The sequence below is a fragment of the Lethenteron reissneri genome, chromosome 42 (genome assembly GCF_015708825.2).
Source record: "Lethenteron reissneri isolate LAM-NWPU_2019-01 chromosome 42, ASM1570882v1, whole genome shotgun sequence".
Taxonomy (NCBI): domain Eukaryota; kingdom Metazoa; phylum Chordata; class Hyperoartia; order Petromyzontiformes; family Petromyzontidae; genus Lethenteron; species Lethenteron reissneri.
The window spans coordinates 9,614,987-9,628,036 of record NC_083820.1 but is presented as its reverse complement, the minus strand read 5'-3'; the positions used below and the strand labels follow the sequence as shown (position 1 = coordinate 9,628,036).

The window sequence follows — 13,050 nt, the reverse complement described above, 5'->3', positions numbered from 1 at the left end:
GACAGTATCTTTGTCTCCCAGGTATTTGTGATTGCAACACCGGTGCTGGCCCAATAGTACAGGGCTAAATCAACCTTAGTGGCGGGTTTAATAACACATTTATATACGTACACGATCTAACACCAAAAACAACTCTATTATGGCTTAATCAACCTTGCCGTGCTTCCCCTCGCATCTCCGATTAGCCACGGATCGCTACGTACGGTAACGAAAGAAGTTGAACACATATACGTAGAACCTCGAGGATGCCCAGGTCAAGTTTAGATATCATTCGCTAATGCTATTAGCCGCGATCGGTAATCAAACCTTTCGTAGACATGCTTTGCACATATGCCTATTGACGCGAAAGTGCATTTAGACACCCGCGTTCGGTTGCATTAAACACGTTAAGTATAGCTCTCAAATTACACAGACTAATTAGAAACTATGCGAAATAATCGCGTCAACTTTAGCCAGTTTACGCCAACTAACCACTGGGATTTCAAGGTATCGGACGAAAATATATTGGTGCTGCAATGCAATGTATCACATCAAGTCAAAACCTTACAGGTGTACCTTTCACGCATGTAAATTGCACAAACTAGAATCAATAGAAATTACATCTGCCCTTTCCGAATAAGCATATAACACAACAGCTTTGAAAACATGGCTTACGTTTTAATGCAATAAACACGTGATTTGTTAAACTGGATGTAATCAAGCAGTTTACTTTATTTCATTAGATAAGCCCGTTATTATAAAAGGGGTTTAATTACATCGTTTGCACTAACTCGACTTGGCTTCCTTTGCGTAAATGGAGACGACGATTAATACACGTTTCGTGAAATCGATCGCAACAATAAACTGGTTAACTTACGATTTAAAGCTTTCGTGACTGCAGAGATTCATATTCTTGGTTCTTTCGGTAAAGTCACGTAGAAGGTAAATAATAAATATATAAAACAATAAACATTCTCACGACGTTTCGATTGCAACACAAGCAATCATCATCAAATTTTCTTGCTGTGGATTTCACACCTGATGATGATTGCTTGTGTTGCAGTCGAAACGTCGTGAGAATTTTTTATTGTTTAATATTTTATTATTTTATTATTTCCCTTCTACGTGACTTTACCGAAAGAACCAAGAATATGAATATGGTTAACTTTCCTTACTTAACGTAACACCCAGCCCTTATATAAACCGGCTTTTCTCCCATGAATAAATCGGTTTCACTAAAGCGGCTTTCACTTTCCTGCGTGCCTGAGCGCCCGGTTTGTCGAAATCAACATTTTCAACTGCAACCAAACCCATTCATGCAAGACCGCAGGCGTGTTATCACAAACATTGCAAACGGTGACCCACAACCACACACCTCTTCCCCGGGTTGCTTTACACTTAATTTCTCACGAATACAAACCGCTGGAGCTCAAACCTGTTCAAGCAGACAGCTTAATGTGGCACAACTAAACACAAACCGCAGCAGTGCGATTATGGCCATTCAACCCAAACTATGGACCACATGGCAAACCCAGAGGGACGCATATGAATAGATCCGTACATTATAGACACATGAACGACAAGCCACAGCCGTCACATAACCCTTACTATATACACCATACAGTAAAGCCATATACATACACATGCTCATCAAGATACGTAGGCCCCTCGACATACGTACACATTCAAGACAAGCCACATCAGTCTGATTGTAGCCACATAACCCTGACTATATACACATTACACCAAGATACATAGGCTTCCCGACATACGTACACATTCAATACAAGCCACAGCCGTCTGACTGTAGCCACATAACCCTGACTATATACACATTACATCAATATACGTAGGCTTCCCGACATACGTACACATTCAATACAAGCCACAGCCGTCTGATTGTAGCCACATAACCCTGACTATATGCACATTACATCAATATACGTAGGCTTCCCGACATACGTACACATTCAAGACAAGCCACATCAGTCTGATTGTAGCCACATAACCCTGACTATATACACATTACATCAAGATACGTAGGCTTCCCGACATACGTACATATTCAAGACAAGCCACATCAGTGAGACTGTGACCCCAGAGTAAAACCACTGCAAGCTGCGTTCCTTCAACGGAGAAGAAATAGCAAAGCCACACTCACTCACTCTCTCTTGAAGCACTCTCTTCGTGGCGACAACATCCAGACACCCTGCACACACTGGCCATCGTACGCAAGCCTGTAGATAGCGTGCACTGGCATCTTGCGCCGGTCGGGAGGAGGGCACAACAAACACTGGGGACCTGTCACTGTCACAGCCACCGTCAGTCGCCTTTGTGCCGCCGCGTTCATCCCCCACGGGCCAATAATCAACAGCGGGTGCCTGCTGTTGCCGTTTGCTCTGCTGTGCAAGGAAGGTCGTCCTGTCAGCAACGTAGCAATCTCTACGAGCTCCCCCCCACCTCTCGTAGCATTAGCGATGGTGACGGTAACGGGCATTGTGTCCGAGCGAGAACGCGGTCTTCCTTCTCACCCTTCTGATGAAGCAGCAGTGCCGAGCGCCACCGGCAACCACCTCCCACCGCCACCGCCGTTCGTCGTGTGCTCTCTCTCTCTCAACACCCTCCTCCCACCCCCTCCCGTCCGTCTTTGTCTCCCTGCGAGCTCCGTGTGCTCCCCGCGCTCCACTCGCCGCTGCTCCCCGACCCGCCGCGTCTCTCAATGCGAGCACCCCCCCACAACCCGATCCAAGATGGCCGCAACCAGCACTCCCGGCGGCCCCCGCGCGGTCGGCGTGACGTCACCGCGCCGCCTAGCAACCGCGTTGCCATGAACGCCGCCTCCACCCCCCCCTTTCCCCCCGCCCCCTTCCCCCTTCCCCCCCGCCCCCCGCCCCCCTTCCCGGACCACGTGACCGCAGCACGAGCGAGATGGGTCGAGTCGAGCCACAGTGCCTCCTGCCGGCATGGCGACGTGTAAACACGTTGTCCCTGCGGAGGGAGCTGGTAGGAGGAACACGTTGGGTTGCTCGGTCAATGGCCTGCAGGGTCGACGGCGGCGTGGTGTATTCCGCAAAATATGGCCGACTGTGAGGGCGTGCACAAGCCGGTGTGAGCAGGTTAAACGTTGAGTTTTATAAGGGCACCACGGGGTGAGCAGCCCCCCCCCCCATCCAGCCCCACCCCTCCCACCCCCCACCCAGCCCCACCCTCCCAGCCCCTCCCCACCCTCCCTACCCACCTCCTCCTCGCCCTCCCCTCTCCACCCAGCCCCACCCCTCCCATTTTTGGATGCACGACTGACGGAAGGACACAATAATCCCCTGTGGGCTGGTGGAACCAGGTGGTTCCTACCAGAATATTTGCCTTTCAAAATCTCGTCATCATTACATGCCAATTAACCAGGCCTCCATGTGATGTTAGATTCCAATTAACCAGCCCCCCCATGAGATGTTAGATGTCAACTAACCAGGGCCGCCATGTGATGTAAGATTACAACTAACCAGGGCCCCCATGTGATGTTAGATGCCAACTAACCTGGACCCCCATGTGATGTTAGCTTTAGGCTCCCAAACTCAAATGCGTTGAGGGTTTGTCGTGAAGGACAACAAATTAAATACAGCAATCTGTTCGAAAGCAATGAGTGTTAAATCTAAATTCAAATCTGCTGTTCGTGCACTCTGCCAACGAAATATCACCAATGAATTGGTTTAATATTTAGTTCATCTGTGACACGACTTTTGGGTTCGGCCAAGTCATGATATTGCCAGTCTATGTCGCAAAACCCTCCACCACCCAACATCTACAACAAAATTGTAGTGTGTATACAAGCATATAACGTGTCAATTATCTTTTAAACTTAACGGTAAGTTTTGCAATGTCGGATGCTGGAAGGTTTCACGACAATCATGGTCTAACCCAAACAATGTCGTTCTTGCCATGACTGCAACGAGCTACGTGTTAACTCAATTTATTATCTAATTATTAAGCATACCATCTGCAAAATCCCTTGATTCTATTTATGCTACACTTGTATTATGGGTCAGGGTTACGACGACGCATCTCAAACCCATGGAACACAGGCTGCGGCGTGGATACTGTGCAGGAGAAATTACTTAAGGGCTCAGTGGCCTCAAGGTTGCCGCGATGTCGCTGCACCGCATTCCGCGCAATAACGAGCAACAGAAAAGTGCCAGCTTCCAAAAGTTAACAGCCAAGAATGTTTGGTATTTATTGTGTTTTAAGCTAGGACAGTGGAGGCTCTTCCCCCAGCAACGGTGAGCAAGGACTGTAATTGCAGCGCTGCAAGCCACTTTTTATTTTGCCATTCTAAGTTTCATCAGGAGTAGAGGGGCTTCGTTCGGAATGAAAACAGCAAAAAATTAAGCCATGTTGCCTTGAGTGATCTGCGAATGGTGTATGAAATGTGCAAGTTATCATTTTAATTTTGAGAAAGCATTAGATTGATAGAATACACGGTTAGAAGCTTAATAGGCCGAATGATGGTATAATGAGAAAGACTACCTTTGAAGCTTTCATGACTGCAAGGATTCACTCTTAGGTTTTTTCGGTAAAGTCACGTAGGTTAAAATAATAATATAAACAAAATAAAAAAAATGAGATAAAAATAAATAATTAAAATATTTCAACCAATATCAATAAAATAAATCATGTGATTTATTATTTTATTTCTATTTTATTTATTTTTACCTACGTGACTTTACCGAAAAAAACCTAAGAGAATGAGAAAAACCTTGGGCGGAGGAACTTGTACTGAAACCAAGTAAACATGCCAATCTTGGCATGTGGTTGGAAACGTTGAACCAATGTTGACCAAACGTCCCACGTTCACTGGGTCGTGAGAATTCACAACGAAACATCAGACCAGGTTGTGCGATGTCACAGGAACCATTCAATTTGTATTCTAAGAGTATCACGAGCACTGGAACACCGTACAGAGAGGGCATTTCAATTGCAGGGAAAGACGGTGGCCATTAGATCTGGAGAGGATGCAGCTGATATCAAGCAGTGAAAGCCAAGGCAGCATCTGAACAAGGGTGGGAAAATGTGGATGTAGATTGTGCCAAAAAGACTGGAAATAATAAACATAAGCTCCGTTGTCAATAGCATTGCCTTAAATTTAAAGTAACAGGTGACGTTTTAGGCAGTATTCCTTCTTCATAGCACATGAATAAATGCCAGTGTGTATAATGAAAGTTGGAGACTGCACTTGACACAGAGGGGTCTAATAATAAACAAATGTTTAAGGTTGTTTACGAGCAGTTTTGTAAACGGCACATGAAGTTACCTAATAGTAACGATTGCGTAATATCTATGCAGGTTAGCAAAGCGTGGATGCAGATCGAATATCAAGATAGGGGAAACACACAAGTCTTAACAAGAACACGGAATTGATTTAAGCAGTTTAATAAAGTAAATGCCGCCTGGTCAACCCTCTAGCGTTTTGTTTAAAGGGGGGGGGGGGGGGGCATATCAAATTCAGGGGTGGGGGGGGCAGTCAATAGTCAACTTACCAGTTATGAAATGCTAAACAAATAGGATCTTTTACGTCGATTGTGGACTTTTCTGCAGCTCAACGTGCATAAGAGAAACGGAGGCAACGCTAATCACGCAGTTGTATGGAGTGTTGTACAAGGACTCCTACAGTAAAAGGGGAAAGTCTGGGTCTCCCACCTCGTCAGTTTAAGACCACGGAATATTATAAAGGAGCACACGGCGCATATTGGACCACGAAAGACCTTTGGGCAAATCAATAAGCATGCACATTTAACACGGTATGAGCACTCGACCTTTCTGGGTTAGAGCGGTGGGGGGTGGTGAATAAGAACGTCGAATTACAAACTTAAGAATCTATTGTTAATACTCTGCCGAATGGACTAACCAACACTAAGGGGGAAGATTGAACCAATGGTCAGTAGTTTGAAGTTCCCTAGGACGTCAACGTCTTAGCACAAACGCAACTCATGGCAATTAGGGAAACGTTGGACAGAAGCAAACTGTCCCTGAAGATTTGGACTAGCAAAAGTTGTGCACAACTTCGTTTGATGCAGCCTTGGAATCTGATGTAAAATCTTGCATTAGTATCCATGGAGGGCCGTGGGCAATATTACACCCGACTGGATGAATTGTTATAGAATCCCTTGCCCAATGCACATCGTCTCCCCTCACCAGGTCTGGCAGTGGGGATTGCGATTCCTATGGTGATAGCGCACCCCTGTGGAGAGTTTGTGAACAGCATTAAGAACCCAATTGCGGGCCAACCATTTCGGGGTTGTCACTGAATAAAAGCACCTACAATGGCTATATGGATGACTGCAAAATTAAATTAACCTTCCCATTCCGATGAGGTGCATGTACACGCCATAAAGAGCAAAAACTTGATTGGTTCCAGGCCTCAAAGTGCAGGATCCGTACAACTTGCTGTCTGCTTGAATTGGCGCTTTCACAAAAGCCCATTGTTTAACCCTTAAACCGTACTCTATACAATTACAAAAACTTCAAACTCCGCACTACGGTAACTATTTCCCAAGGACACCCCCATACACATGCTTGAAAAATTGGCAGACCAATGACCATATGCAAAAAAATCGAACTCCCTTGTTGCAACCTGGCTATGGGCTGAAGTTTTAAACTCTGACCTCACATGCCAATCCCACTCAAGTACATTTTAATGAAGCAAATAATCTACAAGACCAGTTTCCTGGCAGCATTTAACACCACACAGCAACAAAAGACACGTTCAACTGCAATGTTTATTACTTTAATGTGCGTCACAAATGCTGGACAATCTTTTCCTTCTGTGATGTTTCCACTGCATTTTGATCAACATCATCTTTTCAGCAACTAATAAACTGTGCAGGTTACTCAAAGAAATTAAAAGCGCTTGCATTAAGCACAAAGATGGTGGTCCGCTGAAGGTAATGAAAGACGATGGTCCTCTTCTGGTGACATCTTGGGTGGATTGACAGGCGATTCATTTCGCTTTGCCGGTGGCCTTCTGGGCAGACTTTGTGACCTTCCCAGTTGTTGCAGCCTTCTTCTCGACGGCCTTGATGACACCAACAGCCACCGTCTGCCTCATGTCACGCACGGCAAAGCGTCCTGGAAGAAAAAATGCAAAAAAATCGTCAATGTGCCTGCATCATAACAGAGGCAACCACTGAAATGTTACGCATAAACCGTAAAGCATTTAAAATGTACGTTCATAATCAACTTGGAATAACTCTTAGTCATCTCTCAAGACTACTTACCCAGGGGTGGGTAGTCGGAGAAGCTCTCCACGCACATGGGCTTGCCAGGAACCATGTCAACCATGGCAGCATCCCCAGACTTCAGGAACTTGGGGTTGTCCTCAAGCTTCTTGCCCGAACGACGGTCGATCTTCTCCTTCAGTTCAGCGAACTTGCAAGCAATGTGGGCAGTGTGGCAGTCAACCACAGGCGAGTAGCCGGCGTTGATCTGGCCAGGGTGGTTCAGCACAATCACCTGCACAAAAAGAGTAACAAGATGTTCATTATCTTTCGCATTCCACACATGCCGAATACATTTAACGAGTCGGCAAAGCTGCCTCAGAATTGTACAAGACATAGCATTGTTCCCTCGGTTACTCAGTGCTATATACATACAAGGGTTGTGGCATATTAATGGAAAGCCCAAGACCCGTCAAAAATTGCTGAAGAAATTCCTGAATCTAGGGAAAAATTGTATGTGCTGAGAGGTACAGTGTATAGACGAAAAAAAAGCCGATGGGTCAATGTAGAAGTTGACAGCGAGATTCACTTAAGTTCACAACAGGGAAAACCGCACTTGTTCATCTACCCTCGGCTTTGACGAACATGTGCTTTACCTGGGCGGTGAAGACACCAGCCTCCATGGGCGGGTCGTTCTTGCTGTCACCAGCAACGTTGCCTCGACGCACATCCTTGACGGACACGTTCTTGACGTTGAAGCCAACGTTGTCGCCGGGAACAGCCTCTGTGAGAGCCTCGTGGTGCATCTCCACAGACTTGACCTCAGTGGTGACGTTCACGGGAGCAAAGGTCACCACCATGCCGGGCTTCAGGACACCAGTCTCAACACGACCCACGGGCACTGTGCCAATACCTGGGGGAGGAAAAAAAGAATTAAAAATCGAAGCATTTGAAAAATATTGTAAATTAATTGAATTATCCCCAGGCACAACCTCCGCATGAGATAACACCATTGACATACCGCCAATTTTGTAGACGTCCTGGAGGGGCAGGCGAAGGGGCTTGTCGGTGGGGCGGCTCGGGGGCAGGATGGCATCCAGAGCCTCCAGGAGAGTGACACCGGAAGCATTGCCATCCTTGCGCTCGACCTTCCATCCCTTGAACCACGGCATCTATTGTCGGTGTACAAAAACCACAGTAAGAGTACATTCTTGAAAACTTCTGCCACGATGAAAAAAATGGGACAGCTATCCTTTAGTACAAAACAAAGCAAAATTGAAAATTGACAGGTGAAGAAATTAAATTACGTTGGTGCTGGCTTCCAGCATGTTGTCTCCATGCCAGCCAGAGATGGGCACAAAGCCCACGGCGGCCGGGTTGTAGCCGATCTTCTTGATGTAGGTGCCGACTTCCTTGACAATCTCGTTGTAACGGTCGGCGCTGTAGGGGGGCTCGGTGGAGTCCATCTTGTTGATGCCGACGATGAGCTGCTTCACACCCAGGGTGTAGGCAAGCAGGGCGTGCTCACGGGTCTGGCCGTTCTTTGAGATACCAGCCTCAAACTCACCGACTCCGGCCGCAACGATCAAGACGGCGCAGTCAGCCTGAAATAATTAAGGGTAAGGGGGGGGGGTAAGGGCACAATAAAATGTGAACATTAACACTTGGTTATATTTCAAGACCTATGTTGTTTCAATACCCATTTGATTACAGGAGTCTTCCACAAAAATGTTAGGACTGAACAGTCCTTTGACAATCCACTACTGGATGAGGGCTCCTCACATTGGCAACAAAACTTTTGTCCGATTATACAGCAATGGTCAGTGCAGTTTAAAGGCACGCGGGATCTCGGGTACAATGGATTTTGCTGCACTGCCATATGCTGCTCACACCACCCTACCACAGCCTTCAATGCTGTGCATGGTCACCCATTGTAGCACAGGCTCAAGCCTGCCCTCTAACTTGAGACCTGATGACACCTGGCATATTGCTGATTGTTAGGCCGTTGGGCATCAATTACCGAATATTAAAGGTTTAAAAAGTGTGAACATTCATGCAAAGGAGTGGCTGTGCACTGGTGTCACAACCCTACCTGCGATGTCCCGGTGATCATGTTCTTGATGAAGTCCCTGTGGCCAGGAGCGTCGATGATGGTGACGTAGTACTTCTGGGTCTCGAACTTCCACAGAGAGATGTCGATGGTGATACCACGCTCACGCTCGGCCTTCAGCTTGTCCAGCACCCAGGCGTACTTGAAGGAGCCCTTGCCCATCTATAAAACACAAAGGTCACAAAAAATGATGAGGTACACTTAACATGTTAAAACAAAGGGAGCAAGCCTTCCAACTACATGACAAAGGCCTTAAGAGGAATCTCAAGCACGCCTCGTATTTGTCCAGCTCTTCCACACTAACCAGGCATCTTGGGACAGATGGGAGGACCCACTTATGCAACCGCGCAATCGACCTGCTGATTTGTGGTGTACCAATTAGTTTGGACAGGTGGTTGTTAAAAACACGGCCAAGTTGAAACTAAAGCCAGGAGATAACTCAATCGGCAACATGGATTGCAAATCCAGTGTGCTAATAAACATTACACCACAAGAGCTACCCTACAAAAATATTACAGGTAGGAACAAAAGGTTCCACGCTGCCCACCAGGGATTATTTGTCTGTCGTGCACGAATGCGCTGTCCAACCAAGTTCCGACCTGCCCACTCCGAAGGAACGTGTTTAAACAAGACTGGTCGAGTACAAATGTGTGTGCATTCAACGACTGAGCAGGGGAGCACAGGTCACGTACCTCGGCGGCCTCCTTCTCGAACTTCTCAATGGTACGCTTGTCAATGCCGCCACACTTGTAGATGAGATGGCCGGTACTGGTGGATTTCCCAGAGTCGACATGGCCAATGACGACGATGTTAATGTGGATCTTTTCCTTGCCCATGATGGATGGAGGTGGTTGCCTAGGCCGTCAGCAAATGTGAACGCTGTTGATGACAAAAGGAAAAAAGCACGTCAGCCAAAAACCTCATTACAAAAGGGTCAGAGAACATGCAGCCATTAGCAAGTTGGATTCAATGTAACAGATTTTCTACTGAATGACTGAAGTGAAACGCCAGCAACAAGCATGTTAATTCATGAGCACCCAACACATTTTCACAACCATTCCAAACATGCTGCAACTACAAACATGCAATGGTTGCAACACTTGCTCTCATAAAAAATTGCCGTTTCACATAAAACAAAGGCACGCTTTGTATCGTCAGCCATATTCCCCACGTTAGCAATTAGGGGTAGACAAGTTTGAGAAAAAAGCTGGAGACTGCGGTAAGAAGCGTAAAAAAGGCTGGGCAAAAGGAACGATTTAAGCCCTGGAGCAAGAGCAGCGGCTAGGAAAACCATCGGAAGGTCCAATGTAGCATCCCAGAGAAATGAGGGTAGTGGTGCTATGGGGGGGGAGCCAGGGAAAAAGCCAACGCAAGGGAGAGAAAGGAGTGGCTGTGGGGGAGACCCACGAGAGATGAAAGTGAGCGGGATGAGTAATAAAGGACTTGAAAAAGACAACGTAGCAGTGCAGTGAACCAAACCAATTAAAAAGTCGTGGGGGGGGGTGACGAGAAGGGAGAATCAAGCCGAGACAATTGCGCCCCAAGTATAATAAATGTGAGCACGTCAAGAACCAGCAGTGACAGAGGGCTCGACTCCAGCACTCGCTACGTTTGCGAATAACACCTAAAAAACTCGTCAAAGTAATCAATCGATAATACACGCAATCAATAGTGCCCCCCCCCCCACAAACTACCAAAAAAATTGTCAAAAGAGCTTCCTGCAATATTGTCGCCTAAACTAGGCACGGTATTTCGGCTAAACTAGCATAATATTACAATCATTAGCAGAAAGGCAGGAGGGTGAAGCCATAGATGGGGGGGCATACGGATGAGAGCGGCAAGATCACGCCGGGTGAGCCATATGGATAGAGAGCCGGCAGGGAGGGAGATCTGTAAAGATGTCGGGCAATTGAGTCGCGAGTGATCTTTCAAGAGGCAAAGGAGGAACCAGTAACGAGCAGAAGAAGAGGGGGGGGGGGCGAAGCAGAACAGGACCACGAGGGAGCCGTGTGTGGGGGGGCGAAGCGGCCAAAGGCGTGACAACCAACAACCAAGAGATTCGTAAAGACGTCAGCCGGGGAGAGGGGGGGGGGGTGGTAGCCGCAGCAGAGTTTAAGAATGCAGAGTAAACCAAATTAAGGGAGCCGTAAAAGAGAGGAGAGTGAAGCGAGTGGAGAGAGCAGTGGGGGCGTGGGTGGACAGGAGCCGGGCCGCCATGTTACACCGCGACAAAATGGCGCCGCTACGTGGAGCCTCCATCCCCGCCCAGACCCCCCCCCCCACTGCCCCCTCCTAGCATTGCCGAGACCCCCTCGAGATCGTGGGGGGCCGCCCCCCGCGACGATAAACCGAGGGGAGCCCCCCCATCGTTTTTCCCGTCGTCTCCTGCTCGGTAAGGCCCCGGCCATAGCGTGGAAAAAGACTTCCACCCACTCCGCCTCAACCCCCCCTTCACCACCGCGCGGTCTCCAATTTTGTTAAATTAAAAGCATACGAAGCGATTAAATTGTATACCGACAAAGCAGCAATTTGCACACCGAGATAATCGATTAAAAGTTAGACTAGAAAAAACGACACGCGGTGTTGCGTCACTGACCGGCTGAGCGCGCCGGCATCTTTGCCGGGCCTTGCTTTGTAACCAAATAAATAAACTGAAAATAAAATTACAAAATCCAAAAGTAGTTTAAACCACTCGCCTTTACAGCACGACGGTGCAGGCCGGAGAACACTAAACGAGAAAAGGAAATTAATATATCGCTCTATAGCTAACCACCACAGTTGCAAGGCCTATAAAGACTTTACAAGTGTATCCGGGCCTTGCCACACAAAACCCAACCAACTCAAAACCGCGACACAAATAACACACTAAAGCGTCGAAAAATATCGCAAACTAACATCGCGGCACGACACTACAACATCACCCGCGTCAAAATAAAACAATTTCCCAAACGGATGGCCGAAGAAAGTGCGAGATCTTAAACGGATTCCTTTGTGTTACCGCAAGCGAGAAGCCGGCAAAAGCGACGGAGGGCCGCGTTGAGACGAGACCCACCTAAAGATGCCACAAGCGAAAGAGGGAGGCGGTCGGAGTGTCACGTGATTATATAAGCTCCGGTGGGGGGGCTAATGACGTCATCTGCCGCAAGACCCCCCCCCCCCCCCAACACCCCCCACCCCTCCCCACCCGCACCCGCACCCGTCCCGCACCCCCGCTTCAAACTGCTCCCGTCTGGATCGATTACTAAATGGACGCAGCGAATCGATTAGCGATTCGTTCGTAATTAACGGTTATTAATTACCAATGGGGTTATTTATCGAGGTGGATGGAAGGCACGAGATGGCCGCCGAGCAGACGGCGGAACTCGACGGCGAGGATATAGAACCGAGAGACATCGCAAACGAAACGCGTACAAAATAGGAATCGATGTCTCAGAATCGATTCTACAACGTGGAATCGAATCGCCATGTGGTAATATCCAATTCTTCGGTTTCACATCCTCAATTCATCATCACCGGCCATGGTCTGTCCACTGCTGGCTGAAGGCCTGACCCCACGTCTCTTCCCAGCGTTCACCCCCCTCTGTCTCTTCTGCACAGACGGATTCGTTATGCTCCGTCTCAAAGGCAGTCTGCTTACTTGGTCATTTAAAGTATGCACCGACTAACCGATTCCCGCGCTCAACACAAACACGCGCGCCATAGGAATGTGGAATTGTCACCACTGGGCAAAGGGGCTGCAAAAGCTGGAGATGA

At 47.7% G+C, this 13,050-nt stretch overlaps 2 protein-coding genes across 9 annotated transcripts in view; both read right to left on the bottom strand.

Annotated features, from left to right (window-relative positions):
* Positions 1 to 2,685, bottom strand: part of LOC133352972 (focal adhesion kinase 1-like) — a 73,976-nt gene extending 71,291 nt beyond the window's left edge. For 4 of the 7 annotated variants that reach the window (XM_061569012.1, XM_061569018.1, XM_061569014.1 and 1 more), the window contains exon 1: positions 2,511 to 2,685. The gene's annotated coding sequence lies outside the window, so the exon portion shown is untranslated. The remainder of the gene's footprint in view (positions 1 to 2,510) is intronic. The other 3 variants (XM_061569017.1, XM_061569016.1, XM_061569019.1) reach the window with 2 other exon arrangements.
* A 4,046-nt stretch (positions 2,686 to 6,731) lies between these two features.
* LOC133353035 (elongation factor 1-alpha, somatic form) lies at positions 6,732 to 12,450 on the bottom strand. 2 transcript variants are annotated; one of them, XM_061569114.1, is made up of 8 exons: positions 12,350 to 12,450; positions 9,990 to 10,176; positions 9,280 to 9,459; positions 8,495 to 8,791; positions 8,209 to 8,359; positions 7,844 to 8,100; positions 7,248 to 7,482; positions 6,732 to 7,098 (listed from the first exon to the last, which is right to left on the bottom strand). In XM_061569114.1, the coding sequence occupies exons 2-8, from the start codon at positions 10,131 to 10,133 to the stop codon at positions 6,971 to 6,973; spliced, it is 1,392 nt and encodes a 463-aa protein (XP_061425098.1). In that variant the 5' UTR covers positions 10,134 to 10,176; positions 12,350 to 12,450; the 3' UTR covers positions 6,732 to 6,970. The 2 variants fall into 2 exon arrangements, with proteins under 2 accessions (XP_061425098.1, XP_061425097.1); XM_061569113.1 differs by having other exon boundaries at positions 12,296 to 12,428.
* Between the last annotated feature and the right edge of the window lie 600 nt (positions 12,451 to 13,050).